General features: G+C 54.2%; 3 protein-coding genes and 1 long non-coding RNA gene across 5 annotated transcripts; 3 read left to right on the forward strand and 1 right to left on the reverse strand.

The window, feature by feature from the left end:
* Nucleotides 1-127: 127 nt before the first annotated feature.
* On the forward strand, nucleotides 128-4,802 carry POLR2J (RNA polymerase II subunit J). Its single transcript, XM_036904504.2, has 4 exons — nucleotides 128-284; nucleotides 2,641-2,730; nucleotides 3,978-4,152; nucleotides 4,590-4,802. The coding sequence occupies exons 1-4, from the start codon at nucleotides 232-234 to the stop codon at nucleotides 4,623-4,625; spliced, it is 354 nt and encodes a 117-aa protein (XP_036760399.1). The 5' UTR covers nucleotides 128-231; the 3' UTR covers nucleotides 4,626-4,802.
* On the forward strand, nucleotides 291-909 carry LOC130679167 (uncharacterized). The gene is made up of 2 exons (XR_008992204.1): nucleotides 291-543; nucleotides 711-909. It is a non-coding gene; the product is annotated as an uncharacterized LOC130679167 (long non-coding RNA).
* A 279-nt stretch (nucleotides 4,803-5,081) lies between the features above and the next one.
* Nucleotides 5,082-14,080, reverse strand: LRWD1 (leucine rich repeats and WD repeat domain containing 1). The gene is made up of 15 exons (XM_036904495.2): nucleotides 13,894-14,080; nucleotides 13,156-13,390; nucleotides 12,931-13,047; nucleotides 12,351-12,491; nucleotides 11,998-12,102; nucleotides 11,610-11,732; nucleotides 11,417-11,531; nucleotides 11,113-11,222; nucleotides 10,705-10,912; nucleotides 10,109-10,181; nucleotides 9,869-10,009; nucleotides 5,983-6,074; nucleotides 5,645-5,800; nucleotides 5,450-5,562; nucleotides 5,082-5,346 (listed from the first exon to the last, which is right to left on the reverse strand). The coding sequence occupies exons 1-15, from the start codon at nucleotides 13,998-14,000 to the stop codon at nucleotides 5,206-5,208; spliced, it is 1,977 nt and encodes a 658-aa protein (XP_036760390.2). The 5' UTR covers nucleotides 14,001-14,080; the 3' UTR covers nucleotides 5,082-5,205.
* A 23-nt stretch (nucleotides 14,081-14,103) lies between these two features.
* ALKBH4 (alkB homolog 4, lysine demethylase) lies at nucleotides 14,104-19,890 on the forward strand. 2 transcript variants are annotated; one of them, XM_036904497.2, is made up of 4 exons: nucleotides 14,104-14,301; nucleotides 15,513-15,710; nucleotides 18,728-18,946; nucleotides 19,146-19,890. In XM_036904497.2, the coding sequence occupies exons 1-4, from the start codon at nucleotides 14,179-14,181 to the stop codon at nucleotides 19,467-19,469; spliced, it is 864 nt and encodes a 287-aa protein (XP_036760392.1). In that variant the 5' UTR covers nucleotides 14,104-14,178; the 3' UTR covers nucleotides 19,470-19,890. The 2 variants fall into 2 exon arrangements, with proteins under 2 accessions (XP_036760392.1, XP_036760391.1); XM_036904496.2 differs by having other exon boundaries at nucleotides 14,105-14,301; nucleotides 18,728-19,890.
* The last annotated feature ends 137 nt before the right edge of the window (nucleotides 19,891-20,027 follow it).

A 20,027-nucleotide genomic window follows, 5' to 3' on the forward strand; every position in this document is an offset into this window, starting at 1 on the left:
GATCCCCGGACTCTGCATGAGCAGAACCCCCAACCTGCCTCAATCCCGCCCGCGGGCTTTTCTCGCGACTGCGCAGATCCTCCAGTCCGATAGCGGGCAGAGCCGATCCTCGCTCGGGTTTGGCACCGCGGCATAACCCGGACGTAGCTGCTAACCCGGAAGGGGTTGCATTAGGGCTCTGGCGGCAGTGGTGCCGGGAGCTGCCGGTTTGCAGTCCGCTGCTGCGCTGTCATGAACGCCCCTCCTGCCTTCGAGTCGTTTTTGCTCTTCGAAGGCGAGAAGAAGTAAGTGAGCCGGCCGTGGGGAAGAAGGGGAGGGAGGGTCGGCCGGCGGCTATCAGCTGCTGCAGATTCTGGGGGTTTTCCTGCCCGTGCTTTGCCCTCCTTTTGCTTGAGCTTCCGCCGGACCGGCACTTCGCGCCCCTCTCTGCCAAACATAAGACAGCCCGTGAGGCGTGAGGAGTCTTCCCAGTTTTGCAGACGAGGAAACTGAGGCTCAGAGAAGTTAAATAAACCCCTCACCCACCCCGGCACACAGCAAGTGGTGCGTCTGTAGTCGAACCCACTGACTCCGAAGTCCTTTTCCCTGCGTTCTGGCAGCGTCCTTGCTCGTCTTCCTGCCCGCTGCCTTTACCCTCCTTGCTGCAGCCGGAGTGATGGCTCCTAGACTCGTAGCCGATCTTCATTCCCCTGTGTAAACCCTTCCTTCAGGGACGTCTACGGGACGAAGGCAAATGCAGTGTAGCGGTCAGACAGCCTGGGCTTGGCGCCTGGATCCCCCACTTAGGGACTCTGTCTTCGGACAAGTGACTTATTCTGCCTGAGGCCCACTTTCTTCATCTGTAAAATGGGCTAATTACTGTATTAAATCACAAGATTTTCTCCAAGGAAGATTAATTTATGTGAAGTGTTTTGTCCAGCACTCAGCACAAAGAAGACACTTTAAAAAAAAATCGAGGTGCATTCAATAAAATGCACAGCTCGATGGATTTTGACGTGCCTATACATGTAACCATCACCCAGATGAAAACATCATTCTCATTTTTCTCCCTTCACCTATTTCACCCGTCCACCCACCCACCCGCTCCGTAATGGCAACCACCATTTATTCCCCGTTAATAAGTCTGTTTGTTCATTTTATTTACATTCTACATGAAAGTGAAATCATATGGCATTTGTCTTTCTCTGCCTTATTTTACTTAGCATAATATTCTCTAGGTCCATCCATGTTGTTGCAAATGGCAATATTTCATAATTTTTTTATGGCTGAATAATATTCCATTGTATGTATGTACCACATCCTTATTCGCTCATCTATCTGTGGACACTTAGGTTGCAGCCATATCTTGGCTTTTGTATGTAATGCTGCAGTAAATATAGAGGTGCATATATCTTTTCAAATTAGTGATTTTTTTCTAAAGGTGAATTCCCAGAAGTGGAATTACTGGGTTCTGTGGTATTTGTTTTAAATTTTTGAGGAAACTCCATACTATTTTCCATAGCAGCTGCACCAATTTACATGCCCACCAGCAGTGCATGAGGGTTCCCTTTTGTCCACATCCTTGCCAATATTTATCTTGTTGGTACTGGCCATTCTGACTGGTGTGAGGTGATGTCTCATGGTTTTGATTTGCATTTCCCTGATGATTAGTGATGTTGGGCATCTTTTCATATGTCTGTTGGCCATCTCTGTGTCTTTAGAAAAATGCCTCTTCAGGCCCTGTGCCCATTTTTAATTATATTATTTGTGGGGTTTTTTTTTTTTTTTGGGTGTTCGAGTTCTTTGCTGTAGGAGTTTTTTTTAAAAATATGTTTTGGATATTAATCCTTTAATGGATGTGTCATTTACAAATATATTCTCCTATTCACCAGGTGGCTTTTTTGTTTTGTAATGGTTTCCTTTGCTGTGCAGAAACTTTTTAATTTGATGTAGTCCCACTTTATTTTTGCTTTTGTTTCCCTTGGCTGGGGAAACGTGTCCAGAAAAATATCAGTAATGCTGATGTTAAGGAGTTTACTGCCTATATTTTCTTCTAGGAGTTTTATGCCTTCCGGTCTTACATTTAGATCTTTAATCCATTTTGAGTTAGAAAACCCTCCTAAACATTGGCTTTTCCTTCCCTTAACAGCCTGATACACGGGGCTCTTGGTCTAGCCCTTGTCAGTGACTTCCTTTTCTTTGAGAGCAATGGTTCTCCACTGGGACCATTCTGTCCCCCAGGGGACTTTTGGCAATGTCCACAAACATGTTTGGTCATCATAAGGGGGGTACTACTGGCATCTGTAAAAGGTGCCAGTATGGGCCAGGGATACTGCCCATCCTGCTGTATCCTACAGTGTACAGGATAGCCCTCTACAAAAAGAATTGACTGGCCTAAAATGTCAGTGGTAATAAGGCTGAGAAACTCTGCTTTGGGGAAAAGCAATCCAGAGTAACGAAGCTCCCACAGAATCAGGGTACAGCTGGGGTCAGGGTATAGACATACTGCTGATCTGAGTAAGAGAGGTCTTTATGGGATGAAGAGCTTGAGGAAGGCTTCCAGGAAGAGCGTGGACTTGAGCCTGCCTTGAAGGGCAGGGTTTAGACTTGGGGGAGGGGTGGAGCCCCTGCCCGCCACCTGTTGCCTCCGCCTTTTCCTAGGATCACCATTAACAAGGACACCAAGGTACCCAATGCCTGTTTGTTCACCATCAACAAAGAAGACCACACGCTTGGCAACATCATTAAGTCGTAAGTTACAAGCCAAAGGTTCTCGGGCTATGTTTAATGGGGCTCTTTGAGGGAAAGCACAAGTTCCAGATTTTCTTAAGACTCTCTGAGCTACAGGAAACCCTTCTGGGTGCTTACTGTGGTGGTCCACATTCCAGTACCTTGTCTTCAAATTGCTGCTGGCCGATCTGTTCACACAGCCACAGAAACGTGGCCTCCTTGTGATTTTGTGCTAATGAGCGTGGAGAAGCAGTCAGGGTTAGCTCCCACCCGTGTGTGACAACGACCTTAGCAATACCTGGTGTTCTAAGAGGTTTGTGCCAGAGATTGTAACATTAAGTTGAATAAGGGAACGAGGTGGGAGGGGTTCTGTGGTCTCAGGGTGTCCATGCTGAGTACCTGATACTGGTTGGTGGGTATTTATACCAGTGAAGTCCTGGCCAAGTAGGTGGTCAGCAGTGTGACTGCCACTCTGGCTCAGGGACTTGTCATTTCACTGCTAGAAAGTGCCATCAGTAAAGACATGCCTTTCCCCAGTTTGTGTGAGGCCCCCGCTAGGAGCCTGCCTGGTCTCTTGGGGTGGGGCAGCTCATTTGTCTGGATGCCTCCTGCTCCCCTGCTTTGTGAGCCCTGTGTCCCCACCTATGCAAGGGCCCTTCCTCTTGGTGTTCACATTTGATTGAGCTGTTCTGGAGAAACCACCAAGTGTCCAGGGCATGGCACACAGTGCAGGCTGCACCTCACCATGGCCTTGTGGAACAGGACCCACATGTGGACAGCAGCTGCCAACTTGTGTTGCCAGAAGGAGTTCTGTTTCTCTAACTGGCAGAGCCTGTGGGCTTCTCCCCGTTGCTTTCATTTGCTGTGCCCAAGGCTCTTTTTGGGCTGGGAGTGGGGCTTTTATGTTCTGGTTTACTGGACACTGGCTGGGTTTCTACTGCTTGGCAAGGTCTCGTTGGGGCACTGCAGGATCCTGGACTTTCCCTGAAGGAAGAGATTGCTGGAAATCCTGTTGATCCTCATGCATGTAGGGGTTTGTGTGAGCAGTCCCTAAATGGTGTGTCTTCTTCTAAGCGCCTGTTTTACTTGAAGATAAAAACCACTAAAATCAAAGGCAGAGAACCTGGGATCAGCCCCCAGCTGCATTTACCTGCAGGCCTCAACCCAGAGGAAAGACGCCTTGGTTAGAGGCCAGGAAGCCACAAGAGGCTACAGCCCCAAGGGCACTCGGCTCAGCCTCCCTCACAGTGCCCATCCCTGTGTCTCAGGCAGCTGTTGAAGGACCCCCAGGTATTGTTTGCTGGTTACAAAGTCCCCCACCCCTTGGAGCACAAGATCATCATTCGTGTGCAGACCACACCAGACTACAGCCCCCAAGAGGCCTTCACCAATGCCATCACAGACCTCATCAGCGAGCTCTCCCTCCTGGAAGAGCGATTCCGGGTGAGGAGTCAGACCTGCAGCTTGGGTGGGGGAAGGGGGAGGTCTGGCTGCCTGCTTGTATGCCTAGGGCTGCAGTGTCCTCATGCCCACCTAGAACGACCCCTGGGTTGCTGCCTCTTGGTTTGTTATTGGTGATGGCGGGGGTGCCAGGGCCGGGATGGGGCGGGGAGGTGATGACAGAGCAGAGATTTTTACCAGTCTCCAGGAAGGGTGGACTAAGGGGTTCGGGAATTGAGGCCCAGGGCCTGTGTCCATGAAAACGCAGGTGCAGGACATGTGCCGTGAAGTAGTGGGGTGGGCAGGGGTTTAGTTTGCTGCTTGTGGAAAAGGCCATGGTCCCAGTTTCCTGGCTGACCTTGGCCAGGGATGTGGGGGTTGAGTTTCCAAACTCCTCACCCCAGCCATTCCAGCTAAGGGCGCTTCTTCCTCTCCCTCAGGTGGCCATCAAAGACAAGCAAGAAGGCATCGAATAGTAGGCTGCACGGAGCCTTGCTTGGCAAGTTCCCATCCTGTGCTGGGCCCTTCTCCAGGCACCAAGTGGGGGAGAGCAGCTTTTTGGAGATATCCTGGTGAGCCCCCAGTATCAACACGTCCTGGATATAGATTCTATTTTTATCTTCCTAATAAAGTGTGCCCAGAAAATACCTGGATATAGGCTGACACGGAGGTGACTTCACAGTGACTGTCAGGCTCAGTGGTGATAGAAAGCTGCCAAACTTCAGAGTTGATTAGCCCAGAGACCCAGATTTCTGTCTGAGAACATGCTCATTCTGGACCAGCAGGGAACCTGGTGGGGTTGCTGGGGAGGTCTTGACAACTGTGTACTTCCACCAGTCTCTGCTCTAGAACCTCAGCTGCAAGGTCTGCCTGTCTTACTCAAAGGAGGCACAACAGATAAGGCCCACGAAACAGCTCTCTACAGACTACTCTTACATAGTAGACAGTTTAATAAAAAGTCACCAATAAAAACGTCCCCATTATTAGGCCAAAAGCTGAATAAGTTAAGTTGTGTCCCTGGTACTTTGCAGTAGAGGCAGGTGCGCCTGCTGGCGGCTACTGCCTCTTCCAGATGGCCACGATGTTGGAGTCCGTCAGAGCGGTGAGGTAGGTCAAGGTGGGGTTGGCCACCACTGTGTTCACCATGGTCTTGGTCACCGTCTCGCCAAGGGCCTGGGGCTGGGGCCACTTGAGGATCTGGTGGGAAAAGAGGGGGCTGGGCTCATGCTTCTGAGATGCCAGGTCCCTGGGCTGCACCAGGCTCCGGTGGGGGGAGGGGAGAGGAGTGAGCCACACGTACCTGCACAGGGGCCTGTGGGGCTGCCGGCAGTGGGGGCTGCTGCAGGAGGATGTGCCTGATGTCATAGATCCACACATTGCCCTCCTCGTCCCCACAGAGCAAAATCCCCTCATCTGCCAGGACAGAGGTTGGAATCTAAGGTAGGGCAGAGCTCCAAGAGGTGGAGGGGAGGGTGGGCTGGGCAGGTGGGCTCACCAGGACAGGTGCTGAGTGAGAAGTAGGCTAGCTTGGTAGAGGACCACTGCAGCTGTGCCAGGACCACCACAGCCACTGTGGACTGGCTGCCCCGGCCTACCCACGTCTGGCTCCAGCTCCACAGGCAGATGGTGCCCAGACCATTCCCCTTGGAAGCTGTGGGGTAGAACAGAGAACAATGCCTGGGGGCCCCCTCAATACTTCCGTTCCTTGGTGGGGACCCCTCACAAGCCAACAGACCCAACCCTGAGTCCAGCGAGAAGTGACCCATGAAGGCTTTACAAGAGCCTGTATGGGTTCCTGGAGGCCAGGCAAGTCCCTGCTCTGGGCTCACTCACCCACAATATCCTCATTCACAAATGCCAGTCCATCGACTCTCCGTCCAGATGCGTCAGAGCCCTCGGAGAAGATGAACTCCACCTCACACACCCTTTGGGGCAGAAGGTACTGGTCAGCTATTCCTTACAGATACAAAAGGCTTCTCATTCATTGTTATTTGCTGGGAACCTGCTCTGGGCGCTGGCCTGTGAGGCAGTCAGAGACAGAACCAAAAAGACTTGTTCCAGCCCTGGAGGGTTTCAGCTTTGCCCTGGCAGCGGGAACCAGCACCTGAGTGCATCGAGACACAGCTGGTGGGAACCTAGAAGCATGCACACTGGTTCTTCTAGGACGGGGACATTAAGGTGAGGGGCTTGTGGAGAGACAGCATGCCCTGGGACTGAATGAGAGACAGGCAGCCAGCCGAGCTGGGCAGGCATTTCTAGGCAGCCAAGCACTGGGGCGTGAGAAGGGAGAACCTGTGGCAGGGGTGGGTGCGGGAGTTGCTCTGACCCTGAGGACAGTGAATGTTTCCAAGCTGAGAGTGTGGTCACACCGTGCCTGCAAAGGCCACCCAGTAGCAGTCCAGAGTCCTGGAGAGGCCACCTGGATCCAGAAAAGCAGCTACCAACCACGAGGAGCAGCAGATCCATCTCTGAGGTGTGGGGGAAATGCCACAGGACTTGGTGACCAGGTAGGCAGGGAGGAGGAAGCAGCCCAGGGCTGACATCCCAGGTGTGGCATGGGGCTTCCACCAGTGCTGGGCTGGACACTGCCACAGTCTGCCGAGGCTTCTGTTGCTGCCCTCCTGCCACCCCCACACACTCTTCCTAGGCTGCGTACTGCCCTTAGGGTAAATCTCAAAATCTTACCATAGTCCGGGCAGCCCTGCCATGTCTTGTGCCATTTCCTCTGGTTTTCCACTGTGGCCAGACCTCCCTGGTCAGCCAGCTCTCCCCACCACTGACCCTTTGCACATGCCATTACTGCTGTGTGAGGACTTTCCTTCCCTCGCCCTGCCTGCCTGTCTTGCTGGGCTCACATACAGAGCAGGAGCCTGAGAGCCTATCTGTGTACCACTGGTAACCTCCTCAGAGTTCTCTTGGCCTCCCTCTTCCCCTCTCACAGCAGCTTATTCTCTCTGTAGATGGCATCCCACTTTATGGAGTTTTAACTGGCTACTTTGGCTTAATGCCTGTCTTCCCCACGAGGCAGTAGGCCCCACAAAGGCAGGAACCCTATACCGAGCACTATCTTAGGCCTTCCAGGTGGGACAGATGAGCCACAGGCCACAACCTGGTCTGTTCTGGGCCTTATCCCTGCCCAGACACCATCCCCCTTGCCCATGAAGGTGAGGGGACCACAGCCAGGGGGAGCTGACCCAGCCCAGTCCCGCAGCCTGACACCAGCAGACAAATGGGCTGCAGGGGCCTTGCCTTGAGACTAGTGGTGACAGGCTTCACAAACTTAAGTTAGAGAAGTTTACCATCACTGAACTAGCCTTACAGGAGGTATGAAAGGGACTTCTTTAAGAGGAAAAGGACCTTACCTAGAAGCAAGAAATTTGAGAAAAAAATTTCACGGGTAAAAGCAATTATATACATCAAAGGTAGTTAAGCATCAAAATAACTTGCTTAAAAGCTAGTATGAAGGTCAAAAAGGGAAAAAGTAAAATCAGTTACATCTAAAAATTAGTTAAGGGAAACTAAATAAAAATGTAAAAGAAGACATTTATGTAGGTCAAGAATATCTTAATTAAAAAATTGTAAAAAAAGACATATTTATAAAATGTGGAGGGGGAATAAACACACAGTGCTGTTAGGATGGTTCAAACTTAAGTGACCACCAATGTTATCACAGATTGCTGAATATGTAGGATGTCATATATGAACCCTTGGTAACCAAGAACCAAAAATCTGTGATACACAAAAAATAAAGAAGGAAATCCAACCATAACACCATAATACAGTCATAGCACACAAGGGAAGAGAGCAATAGAAGGGATCAAAGAACAAAAACCACGAGGAAACACTTAACAAAATGGCAGTGCATATGTACCTATCAGTAATTATCTTTTATGTAAATGGACTAAAATGCTCCAGTCAAGAGACAGATAACAAGACTCATGTACTTGTTGCCTATGAGAGTTTCATGTCAGACCTAAAATATAGAGACTGAAATGTGGAATGGAAAAAGATACTCCATGTAATTAGGAATGAGAAAGAAGCTGGATTAGTGATACTTGTGTCAGACACAACAGACTTTAAAACAGACTAACAGGAGACAAAGGACATTACGTAATAGTTAAGGGCTTGATCCTGGCAAGAAGATGTAACTTGTAAATATCTACACAACCAACAAAGGAGCACCTAAATATAAAAAGCAAATATTAACAGACTTAAAGATAGAAATTTAGAATAAAACGGTATCCCTACCCCCACTTACATCAATACATAGATCATCGAGCAGAAAAATCGGTAAGGAAACTGATGACATGAGAAGATGATCACCATCACTGATCAGGGAAGAGGAAATCAAAACCACAATGAGCTATCACCTCACAGCAGTCAGGGTAACTAACATCAACAAGACAAGAAATAGCACGTGTTGGCAAGGATGTGGCGAAAAGGGGACCCTCGTGCACTGCTGGTGGGAATGCAGTTGGGGCAGCCGCAGTGGAAAGCAGTATGGAGTTCTCAAAAAGACTAAAATAAAATAGAAATACCACAGGCCCCGGTAATTCTACTTCTGGAAATTTACCCCAAAGCAAACAAAATCACTAATTCAAAAAAAATATGTACACTCCTATACTTACAATAGGCAAGATATGGAAGCAACCGAAGTGTCTATCAATAGATGAGTATGAAATTGTCTCAGGTAACAGTCACAGACAATACTCTTGAGCTTATTTTTCAGAGAATGACCCAAAGCCTCCAATGCCCCGTTAGGTCCTCCCTGGAAACCTGCTAGGTCCAGGTGAAACTGGCTGGGTCATCTAGAGTATGCACAGGAGAGGCATATGCCCAGTCACTGAACATTTCCCACCCCAGAACAAAAGTTTTCCAGGCAATGGAACTAAAGGTGCCGTCTCCAGGACTTGGGATAATGATCTGAGGTGAAGCATGCCATTAAGTGTTCTGTCTGGACAGAGAATAAAAGGGAACTGCTGATCAACAACAGAAACTGTCCCAAACCCACATGTGACTGACTACCTAATGAAATTCATAAAGCATGGCCACATAGAGATCTGGGGTATGGAAATCACTGTGGGATAGAGAAAACTGAGTAGGAATTTCCTAACCTTCAACCAATCCCACTTCACCACATTCTGAACAGCCCCTATCCTAACCCTGACCCGGTGTCTTAAAAAGCCTCCTTAGCTGATGAAGAGAGAATTGAGCTAGCCTCCTATCCCTCTGTTCAGCTGCCTTGCAATAAAGGTCTTTCCTTTTGCCAAAGCTGGTGTCCCGTGTTGGCTAACTGCATGTTGAGCAGTCAGTCCTTGTTTGGTTACAAATGGTTAAAAATATGGCACATATATGCAGTGGAATAGTACTCAACCGTAAAAGATGGAATCGTGCCATTTGCCACGACCTGTAGAGTATTATGCTAAGTGGAATAAGTCAGAAAGGCAAATACCAAATGATTTCACTCGTATGTGGAATCAAAACAAAACAAATAGACTCATAAACACAGAGAACAGACTGGTGGATACCATAGGGGAGAGAGGAATGGGTGAAATAGGTGATGGGGAAAAAAATTAAGAATGTCTGATAGCTTGATCTGGGTGATGGTTATGTGAGTGTATATATATGCCAAAATCCATCAAGCTGTACATTAAGATTTTATTGTACATACCTCAACAAAAAAATAAATTTTAAAAAAGGCATTCCTGCCTGGCCTCACCTCCTCTTCTGAGGCTGGTCCAGCCGCACATCCCAGCAGCAGCAGCCACCCTCGCAGCCGGCCAGTAGGTAGGCATCTGGGCAGGAGGCAACCGGGCAAAGACGCAGGGGGATGGAGGTGGCATCAAGTGTGAGCAGCTGGCTGCCAGCAGGCAAGAGGGAGAGTATGAGGCCACAGGCCCAGGGGTCCACACACCCTAGCAGCCATCCCCCACCCCTCACATCTGCCCAAAAGCATCACCTGGCCTGGAACTCATACTCGTGGTTAGGTACCCCGATGTCCCAGAGGATGATCCGCTTGTCATAGGAGGCCGCTGAGGAGGGGATGGGAAGGGGAGAGGTGGCCCTGAGGAGGCCCTGCTCTCTCCCGCAGACTGCATTGCAGGCTGAGACTGTAGTCGTAAGACCAGCTCCTCTGAGGCAGGAAGGGCGGGCCAGGGTGGGGAGGTGGAAGAGTCAAGAGCCTACAGTCCCTATGTGACTCTGGTCAAACATGCCCCACACCTGGCAGTCATCTTCTGCCAGCCTCTGCTGACATATAACCCTTGTCGGGCTCACCACATCTAGAGGGCCAGGAGTATCCACCCAGGAAACAGAGTGGCCCACGTTGGAAAGCTCCAGGGTCACAGAGCAGGCGGTGGAAAAGCCATGGCCAAAAGCCCAGTCAGTTGTCCAAAAAGCCAAGTTGCTTCTCCCACTGCCAGAGCCAACCTCAGTAGCCCAGTATGAGGCCTGCTAGCCACAGGAGCTGCCTACCATCCCAGGGAGGGAACACCAAGGTGTCAGGCTGTAGGACGGGTGCTGGGGGAGCCCTGGGGTGTGGGAAGAGGGTCTTACTGAAGAGATGGGTCTCGTGGGTGGGGCTAAAGCAGAGGGTGGCAATGGCCTTCTTGTGAGCCCGGATGACCCCACAACAGAAACCAGCACGCACGTGCAGCAGCCGGACCATGCCTCGCAGGCCTGCAGCCGCTAGCACACTCCAGCGCTTCTTGTGGCCTGCCTGTGTGACCACCATCAGGGCTGTCCAGGCCACTGAGAAGAACTCCTGTGGTGGGGAAGAAGGGTCACCAAGGGGCAGGGCTATGTGTGCAATCACGCAGAATGAAGCCTGGGGAACAGGCCCAGCATCAAAAAAACAAAAACATCACCTGGTGGGTAGGTAGCCAAGCATGTCCCCGTCTCCCAGTTCCTGCCCCAGGAGCCAAGGCTGTCACTGCCCAGCAGAAGTAGGGGCCTGGCACTCACCTCGCCGGGTGCCTTGTACTTGTGCAGCACGATGCCCGTCTGGCAATCTATCACACACACAGCTTCCCCACCACAGGTGGCCACGGTCTGGGATGTGGCTCCTGCATGCCCTGTTTTGAGGGATCAGCCTAGTAAAAATATTTTCTGTAAACGTCCCCCACTACAGCTCCCTCCTCCTGGCCAATGACACTTTCTAAGCTCTCTGTCCCTCCCGATTTCCCCACCCACCCAGACAGCCCTCTCCAGGTGGCATTCCTGGACCTGCATCTAGAAAGCTGGCCCTGCCTGCCCACCAAGGCTGTACCATCCTCCCAGGCCGGCTCGAAGGCGCAGCCCCAGAGCTGGGTCTCCAGGTCCTGACGGCTATTGTTCTTGCTGTGGCACTGCAGGAAGTGCAGGGGCTCCAGCTTCAGGGCAGGCTGTGGGGGCAGAGCAGGGTCACAGCTGCCTTGGCCCTTGTTCCCTGCCACACGCTCCCTGCCACCCTGCTGGCTTACCTGACTGCCATCAAAGCCTGCGGGGCTGCCCTCCACCTGGGCCAGTGGGGAGGGGCACACCCGCTTGTTGGGACTCAGGCTGAATGGGACGTTGTCAGGCCGTTTCAAGGCCACTGGCCTCACCTGTGCAGGGGGTGGGGGCAGGCTGAGGGCATGGGGACCATGGGCCTATCCACCCGGGGCCTCCGTCTTCCCCATCACAGGCTGGGCTGCCCCCTCCCATGGGTGCAGGAAGCAAGGGCTGGCCCAGGGTCAGAGGGAACTATGTCAGGGATCAGAAATCATCTCCTAGGTTCATTTCCAGGATCTCTGATCCCTACAGCTGCCTAAGCAAAAAGGGCCAATGCAGGCCCTTGGAGCCCTGGGCGCTGCAAGGAACCACACTTACCCTGGGCTCCTGGGCAGCTGCGGCTTTAGGGGACCTCTCTGCGATGTCTGCCTCATGCACCTGGATCCCACCAGAGGCCACCAGCTCCTCGGAGATCATCCGTACCTGGGCAGGGCCAGGCCATTAGGAAGCCGGGCAGTCATGGGGGTCCCACACCCTCCCCAGATGCCTGGTCAGAGGGACCCTGCACTTCCTGAGTTGGGCAAGAGCCTTTCCAGTCAATAGGGCTGCCTTCCCTGACCCACACCAAAACACAGCCCCTCATGGCCAGAGACCGATAGGGCAGCTGAGGGCGTGCATGTCTGCAAGGAGCTGGGAGAACCAACTACCAGTATAGTGCGGTAAGGACATACCCGCCACTGGGTGAACTCGCTGAGGGACTCGGGCCCGTAGCGGACATCCCTGACAGCGGACCTCACAAAGTCCGCCTGGGCCTTCTCCACCTCCTCCTCGGGGCTTCGTGTGGCCATGAACTTCTCCCAGTGAGCTGCGACCTGGGTGAAAGGGCCCAAACTCAGACTCAGCCCCCCACCCTCAGCTCTCCTGGGCACTCCATGACACATCTGCCTCCAGTCTCATGGTCACAGGCGTCTCAATCCCACCACCTTCTGGAAGGTGTAGGCTGCAGGCTGCAAAAATCTGCACACACACATGAGGAACAGTCCCAGTGGGAGGCGCTGACCCAGGATAAATTACGGTGAGAGTCTCAGCTTTGCTGCTAGGCTGTCTGCACGCCTGCAGGGCAGGACCTCCAAGCACAAGAGGCACCACAGCTGACTCAGAGCAACACAGACAAGGGGCTAAGGGCCGCTCAATGCATCAGGGCAGGCGACCTCGGTAGCCCCGAAGTGTCCTCCAAATGTTCCAACTCTGCCACTCACTGAAGGCCCCCAACTGCTCCCAAGCACCACAGACACTGCCTGGCCCCCTTACCCTGCTAGTCAGCTCCCGGTTCAGGTTCTCCACCTGCAAGGAAGTGGAGGAAGCATCCTTGCCATTAACCTTACGGAGCTTGGGCAGGAGAAAGGCGACTTTCAGGTTGTCACTGACCTGGGAGATAAGAGGAGAGTGGCTCAGAGTCGCCCCAACCTGTGGCTTGGGAGCTGCTAAGGCTGAGCCTGAGTGTTAAGGCATAGGTTGGGGGCACCCTCCACTTACTGTCAGGAAGGGGTTGCCTTCCAGGCTGAGCTCCTCGAGGTGTGGGAACTGGCACAAGGCAGTGACATCTCCTAGCTGGTTGTTGGCGCAGCGGAGTATGCGCAGTTGGGCCAGGCCCAGGTCAGCCGGCAGCGTCTCCAGCTGGTTGTTGGAGAGGTCCAGCTCCTGCAGCAGCTTCAGGCGACTCAGGAGCTTGGGGTCCAAGTCGTCCGAGAGCAGCTCCAGCCCTGATAGGCTGGGGGGCGGGGGCAGACCGGGAGCCTCAGAGACAGGCTGGCCTGCCATCCCGCACCTATGGCAGCCCAGGGGGCCTCCGTAAGCTTTTTCACCTGCCCGTTTGTTGCACATCCACAGCCTCTCTCCAACGCTCCCTTTAAAAAACTCTCCTAACTACTTTAAACCCCGGCAGGTGGCCCCCTCCAGAATGCTTTTCTCGATCTTCCTGTGGGGGCTTCTCTGTAATTATCTCAACAGGTTATTCAACATTCCTTCTTCAAGATTGTGTCTCTAGCAGGCCGAGCCCTCTTCAGGGATAAGGCCGCTCCGGGCCCACCCGGCCCATCGCCTAACGAGAGGACTGCGCATGGCCGGACTGATTAGACTCCACCCAACCGCCCGGTCGATAACGGGGCCGCGCAGGGAGTGGGCAAGGGTCTCAGCCTTTCTTCCTGACCGCCTGGCGTTTCAGGCTGTGTGGCCCAGCCCGGCGGACACCCCGTCGTCCCCCCCGCCTCTTACTCCAGGCTCCGGATCCTCCCCAGCCGGTCGGATTTGGGTCGCCCCCTCTGCATAAGCAGCCGTGGCGAGAGAGGGCTCATGGCGGGGACGCGCGCGATCCGCTGCATTGGCGTCCCGGGCTGACGGCCACCGCAGGCCGAGCCCAGGAGGTGGCGCCGCGCGAGCTCTTCGGCGGCGGCGACCGGAAGGAAGCGGCCCAACGGACCTCGTGCCCCCCCGCACGGACTACAACTCCCAGCGCCCCCCGTGGCCTCGCGCCTGCGCCCTGGTCGCCAGGGCTAGGCGATGGCGGCTGCGGCGGTGGCTGCCCCCGGGGTCCTTCGGGAATGCGGCTGCAAGGGCATCCGGACCTGTCTGATGTGCGAGCGGCAGCGCGGAGGTGACCGGCCCTGGCAACACTCCCTGCAGGTGAGGGCGGGGAGAGGGGTCGCGCCCACAACCCCATCTTCATATGGGGAAACCGAGGCCCAGATTGGCCAAGAAGAAGGTTCCCGTGCTCGACCGTGTCAGGGGCTTTCGCAGTTGGTGCATTGCGGGGCAAGGAGATGAGGGCTTGGACTGGGGAGGGGGCTAGGACGTGGGTGCAGCCTGACCACAGCGCCCCTCTGGGCTCTGGGGGGAGTTTGACAGCAAACCTCCACATAGCCCCCGTGTCTGGGGCTGGGAGCTTCAGGGAGAGTAGAGGGTGCTGAAAACCAGGGAAAAGGGCCCCGGAAGGCCTTGGACAGAAATAGGCAAGATGGAAATTAATTCCAGTGAATTAACGATAAAGGACTCAGCCTCTGAGCAGGCCGGGCAGTCCAGCAGAGAGTTGGGGGGTGATCTGCTTGGGTAAAGGCCTGGTGGGTGGGTTTGCTTGGCAAGTGGGTGATGCTTAAGGTAAGGGAGATGGGTTGTTGGGTCATTGGCTGGGGGTGCCTGGGAGGAGGATGGCCTCTGCCGTCAGAAACCTGATCCTGAAGGTGCTGCAGCGGGAGGTTAGCTCTGCAATCTTGGGGATGACTGGCAAGTTCTGCTGCCTTTCAAAGGGGAATTCAGACAGTGCCTCTGGTTGCCACAGAGGAGGGCACAGCCCAGAGACATCCTCATGTCAGCTGGAGAGGGCTTCTCCCCTCTGGCCTACCAGTAAGTGCTGCTCACCCTCTGGACAGCCCCATGGGCTAGTCCTTTAATCCTCAGGAGGCTGTGAGGGACAGAAGACGCCCTGCAGCCCAGTGACCAGGACAGGGTGGATCCCTACACTGCAGCTTTTTGGCTCTGCAGCCTTGGGGTAGTTCCTTAACTTTGCTGAGCCTTGATCATCTCCTCTATAAAATAGAGAACAAGAGCCTTGGGCTAGTTCCTTAACGTTGCTGAGCCTTGATCATCTCCTCTATAAAAGAGAGAACAAAAAATGGCTATATGGATGCTCTTCCCATATGAGGGAAGTGGAGGAGTGCAAAGGGTCCTTCCCAGGGGGCAACCCCAGGCAGGGATTTCACCTCCCTCTAGACTCCAGCTGCTTCTAAGTGGTTGCAGGAGAGGGAACCACAGGGCAGGGGCTGCTCCTAAGGGGGCCCCTAGAGGGCACACATGTGGTGTGAGGACTCTAGTGGCTCCAGGTGTCCCATCTTTTGCAGAAAACACACTGTTTTATATACTACTCTGACACTGGCTGGGCCGTGGGGGCTGAGGAGTCTGACTTTGAAGGCTGGGCCTTCCCCTTCCCGGGTGTGACGTTGATAGAGGACTTTGTGACGCGAGAGGAAGAAGCCGAGATGGTGCAGCTAATGGACCGTGAGCCCTGGAAGCTCTCACAGTCTGGGCGGAGGAAGCAGGTAGGTGGCCCAGAGCTCGGGGAGGAGGAGAAGGCTGGGCTGGTCTGGTCTCAGAGGACAGTCACCCTGCTGAGCCCCTCCAGGCTCTTTGCCCCAGAGCCCTTTGCTCACCTCCTCATTGCCCTTCTCTGCAGCCACACCCCACAGCCCCCAAGGGCCCCTGGGGGCAAGCTCCCCATCCTTGAGGCATGGGTAGGCAGGGCTGCAGAGTGGGGTGGGGTTTGGGGGGTGTGGAGTGGAGTGGAGTGGTGTCTATCAAGGAAGGCCAAGCTCACCTCGTTCTGCCCCTCTCCCCATCTGCCTAGTACTGGTGACAGTCTGCAGTGTTTCTTGGAGGTTGCCAGACTCATTCCTGGCCAAAGTTGTCTCTTCATCTGTTTCCAATGTCCCCGCATCGTTCCCACTGACAGTTGAGCCTGTAAGTGCCGGGCTGCCCTTCATAGGGGATCACAGCACCTCCTCCTTGGGTCCCACCTCTGTCGAGCTTGCTCCTTCCGATCCTCATCTCCAGCAGGAGACCTCGCCCCACTGGGACCATCCATGTGGCCTCCTTTTCCCTTTCCCTCCCTGTCCCAGGGCTTCCCTTCCCTGACCCCAGTACCCTGGCAGTTAAGACATCACTTCCTCAGGTGCTGCCTTGCCCCTTGGCTCCTCACTGTCATACTCCTTCTGGGAGACCACAGCCCTGGTCAAGTCCAGCCCCCTGCCTCTGCCCCCTTGCACCCCTGCGGGGCCTACTGGCAGGTCTCCTTGGCCCTGGCTCTCCAACTCCAGCTGGGCCTGTCCTGTTCCGTTGGGTACCCCGACCTCCCTCAGGTCCTCCACTCTGCTGCTCTCCTTCCAAACCTTTTTTCACGTCCTCGCCCGCCACTGATGATCACACCTCTGAATGAGCCTCTGCCTCAGGCCCGGGCTTCTCTCCGAGTCCCCGTCCAGCTGGGTGCTGGATGCCATCTCCTTCTCAGACCTTGTCCAGCCCTGCTCTTCTCTCTACTCAAGATCAGTCTTGCCTGAACTGGACCTTTTCCACCAGCCCACCAGTAAGCTCCACCTCCTGTCTCCAAAGCAGAATTCCTCGAAGAGTTGTTCTCGCTGTCTTCAATTCCTCTCTTCAACCCCTCTCTTCAACCCACTCCTTGCTAAACCCACTCAAAAACCACTTCAATCCCTGACCTCCTTGCCCTTAAACCCAGCAGCCCAGTCTCAGACTCAGTCCTTTGGCCTCTACCTTTTCCAGATACTCCCTTGTGGGTCTCAGCGAGTCACGGCTCTGCACGGTCAGTGTGTTGGGCCGCCACGATTGTATTTCCAGCCCAGGCTTCTCACTTGTCAGACACTGAATTTTGGTCCTCACCCACAGTGTGCCCTCTGCAGAGTCCCCATGTGGGCACATGCATCTTCCATCCGCTTGGGCTGGAAACCACGGGTCCTTCCAGATTTCTTTCTTTCATTGGTAATTTCTGTCAGCTCTTTCTTCCCTCAAAACATATCCAGAATCAGAACACGCACCACCCCCACCACTTCCACCAGTTAGATTCATGCCCCCAGTTCCGTCGCTAGTATTCCTGCAGGAGCTTCCTGGGGCCCTGGCCCTTCTTCAGTAGAGAGGAAAGCGACTCCATTGCTGCCTTGTCAGATCGAGTCTCTGCTGGGCCTCCCATCCCACCCTGGCCATGGGGTCAGTACAGTGAATGCCCCGCACTGGCTGCAGGTGGCTTGTACTGCTGCTCTGGCGCCCCCTACTGGCAGTCCCACCAGCCTGCCCAGTGTTCACTCAGCACTCTGACTCCACTCCCCTTGCTCGCCGTGCTCCCAGCCCAGCCTCAGCCTGCAGCTGCCCGATGGGCTGCAGGAGCTGCTTGCCCAGTGCTCTGGGACAAGCCAAACCAGGGCAAAAGACGCTTCTAGTGGATTGGACGGAGTCGCCATCCACTAGAGCGGGCCAGAGAGGGCAGGAGGCGCTCCCTGCCGGTGAACGCTCCCCTTTCATTCCTGGGTCCACAAATCTGAGGTGTAATTCTAGAACACTCCTCCCTCATGTTTTGTTTTGTTTTTTAGGTAGAATCCACATACCATAACGTTTATTTAACATGTATAATCCGTGGCTTGGTTTTGAGTACAGGTGCAGTGAAGTGCAACCATAACCACTGTGTAGTTCTGGCACATTGTCATCACCCCAAACGAGGCACGTACCCACCAGCAGTCACTCCCTGTTCCTCTGTCCCCTGGCAACCACTTGCCTCCTGTCCGGCCCTGGATTTGCCTGTTCTGACAGTTTGTGTCAGTGGGATCATACAACACATGGCCCTTTGTGTTTGCTTCCACGCAGCCTGATGTGGTCAGGGTTCATCCCTTGGCAGCGCATATCAGGGCTTTGTTGTTTTGGGGCTGCACAGTGTCCCCTGTGTGGGGTTATCGCTGTCTCTCCATTTATCCAGAGGTGGACACTAGTGTTTGTTCCCACGTTCTGGCTGTCGTAACTAGTGCTGCAGCGAACACTCGTGTGCAGGTTTCCACGTGGATATGTTTTCAGTTCTCTTGGGTGCGGGGCTAGGAGTGGGACTGCTGGGTCACACGGTTAACTTCTCCATTGTGGTTCTGAACCCCAGCATCCCCACTGTTGATCAGCTTAGGGTAATGTGGCCCTGGACTGGCCTTCCCTCCCTCGCTGCTCCTTCTTCCCCAACCCCAACCCCTTGGCGTCATGTCCTGGGTACACCACCTGTATGCAGGCCTTTTGTCTCAGGCTGCCTTCTGGGGCATGTGGGCTAAGACATCCCCTGCAGGTCATATCCCCCTTCCCTGCTGTACTTGTTTGCTCCCCATTCATCACCATCTGGTGCTAGCTGTTCACTACACCTACTGTGTGTTGGCTGCCTCCTGCTGGAGTGTCAGCTCCACAAAGTCAGGAGTTTTTGCTTGTCTTGGACACCATGATTGAATTCTTCAGATTGGTCTGTGATAGCCCTTTCTGTAGACTCAGACACTTCTCCTTCCTTCTTGTCCTCATCCTTCAGGACTACGGCCCCAAAGTCAACTTTCGGAAACAGAAGCTGAAGACCACTGGTTTCACGGGCCTTCCCAGCTTCAGCCGGGAGGTAGTGCAGAGAATGGGCCTCTACCCCGTCCTGGAGGACTTCCAGCCGGTCGAGCAGTGTAACCTGGACTACTGTCCTGAGCGGGGCTCAGCCATTGACCCCCACCTGGATGACACCTGGCTGTGGGGGGAGCGGCTGGTGAGCCTCAACCTCCTGTCCCCGACCGTGCTATCCATGTCCCGGGAGGCGCCTGGCAGCCTCTTGCTCTGCCTGGCCCCGTCTGGCTTCCCCGAGGCCTTGGTGGAGGGGGTGGTGGCCCCCAGCAGGTCTGTCCTGTGCCAGGAGGTGGAGGTAGCCATCCCCTTACCCCGCCGCTCTCTGCTTGTGCTCGCCGGAGCCGCACGGCACCAGTGGAGGCATGCCGTCCACCGCAGACACATCGAGGGCCGCCGCGTGTGCGCCACCTTCCGGGAGCTGTCGGCCGAGTTCCGGGCTGGCGGGAGGCAGCAAGACCTGGGGCAGGAACTCCTGCAAATCTCTCTCTCCTTTCAAGGGAAACCTGTGTGAGCCGCTGCCCTGGAGACAGGAGCTGGCGCAGGCCTGCCTGGGGCGCCGGCTCCAGAGTAGACCCTCCTCCTCCAGGATTGACGGGAGGAGGCCCAGGGCATGGGTCTTTTCTCCACCTTCATTAGGTTTTAAGATAGACACCCTGATGCCATGATAGTGTGAGCCCTGTCCCCAAGCTGGTTTTGATGGGAATGTGCCTCAGGTTGGTCCCCTCTGACCTGCACTGTGGCCACTAGTGTGGGTTAATTTGTCAACAGTTTGAAGGCAGTGGGATAATTTAAGCTAAACATGTTGATACCACTTACACCCATTTTCTCCTTCATCTAAGTGAGGTTTCCAGTTCCCTGTCCTCCAGTCCCTTCACTGGGGAAGCAAGTTGGATTAGAGAATGGAATTGGCAAAGGTTTGAAATTATTATTTCAGATTTCTGAGCGGGTGACGGCTTTTGAGTCAGGTTCCTGGGTCCTGTTCGACCCCATGGGGTGGAGGTATAATAAGGACAGGGAAATCTTGAAAGTCTGGTCCCCCTTTGCCCCAGCCGTATGCTATTAAAAAGTAGGAAAAAGAGTCTCAGATCCCAGGACGGTGTGAGGTGGTTCCCTTTCTGACGCCGTACTGTGCGGGACGCACACCTGGAGGCAGCTGCCGTGGTGTGTCTGCCGCCAGGTGAGCTGCAGGCTGTGGAAGCTGAAGGGGCGGCAGTGTACCCTGG

This window comes from Manis pentadactyla, chromosome 10, assembly GCF_030020395.1.
Source record: "Manis pentadactyla isolate mManPen7 chromosome 10, mManPen7.hap1, whole genome shotgun sequence".
In the NCBI taxonomy this organism is placed as follows: Eukaryota; Metazoa; Chordata; class Mammalia; order Pholidota; family Manidae; genus Manis; species Manis pentadactyla.

Coding starts and splice junctions, on each gene's coding strand:
- LRWD1 (XM_036904495.2), bottom strand. CDS start 14,000: ATGCAGCGGATCGCGCGCGTCCCCGCCATGAGCCCTCTCTCGCCACGG. Junction 13,048..13,155: donor AAGGCAACCCCTTCCTGACA/GTAAGTGGAGGG, acceptor CTTATCTCCCAG/GTCAGTGACAACCTGAAAGT. Junction 12,492..12,930: donor ACCGGGAGCTGACTAGCAGG/GTAAGGGGGCCA, acceptor CCTTTCACCCAG/GTCGCAGCTCACTGGGAGAA.
- POLR2J (XM_036904504.2), top strand. CDS start 232: ATGAACGCCCCTCCTGCCTTCGAGTCGTTTTTGCTCTTCGAAGGCGAG. Junction 2,731..3,977: donor CTTGGCAACATCATTAAGTC/GTAAGTTACAAG, acceptor CCTGTGTCTCAG/GCAGCTGTTGAAGGACCCCC. Junction 4,153..4,589: donor TCCTGGAAGAGCGATTCCGG/GTGAGGAGTCAG, acceptor CCTCTCCCTCAG/GTGGCCATCAAAGACAAGCA.
- ALKBH4 (XM_036904496.2), top strand. CDS start 14,179: ATGGCGGCTGCGGCGGTGGCTGCCCCCGGGGTCCTTCGGGAATGCGGC. Junction 14,302..15,512: donor CCTGGCAACACTCCCTGCAG/GTGAGGGCGGGG, acceptor CATCTTTTGCAG/AAAACACACTGTTTTATATA. Junction 15,711..18,727: donor AGTCTGGGCGGAGGAAGCAG/GTAGGTGGCCCA, acceptor CTCATCCTTCAG/GACTACGGCCCCAAAGTCAA.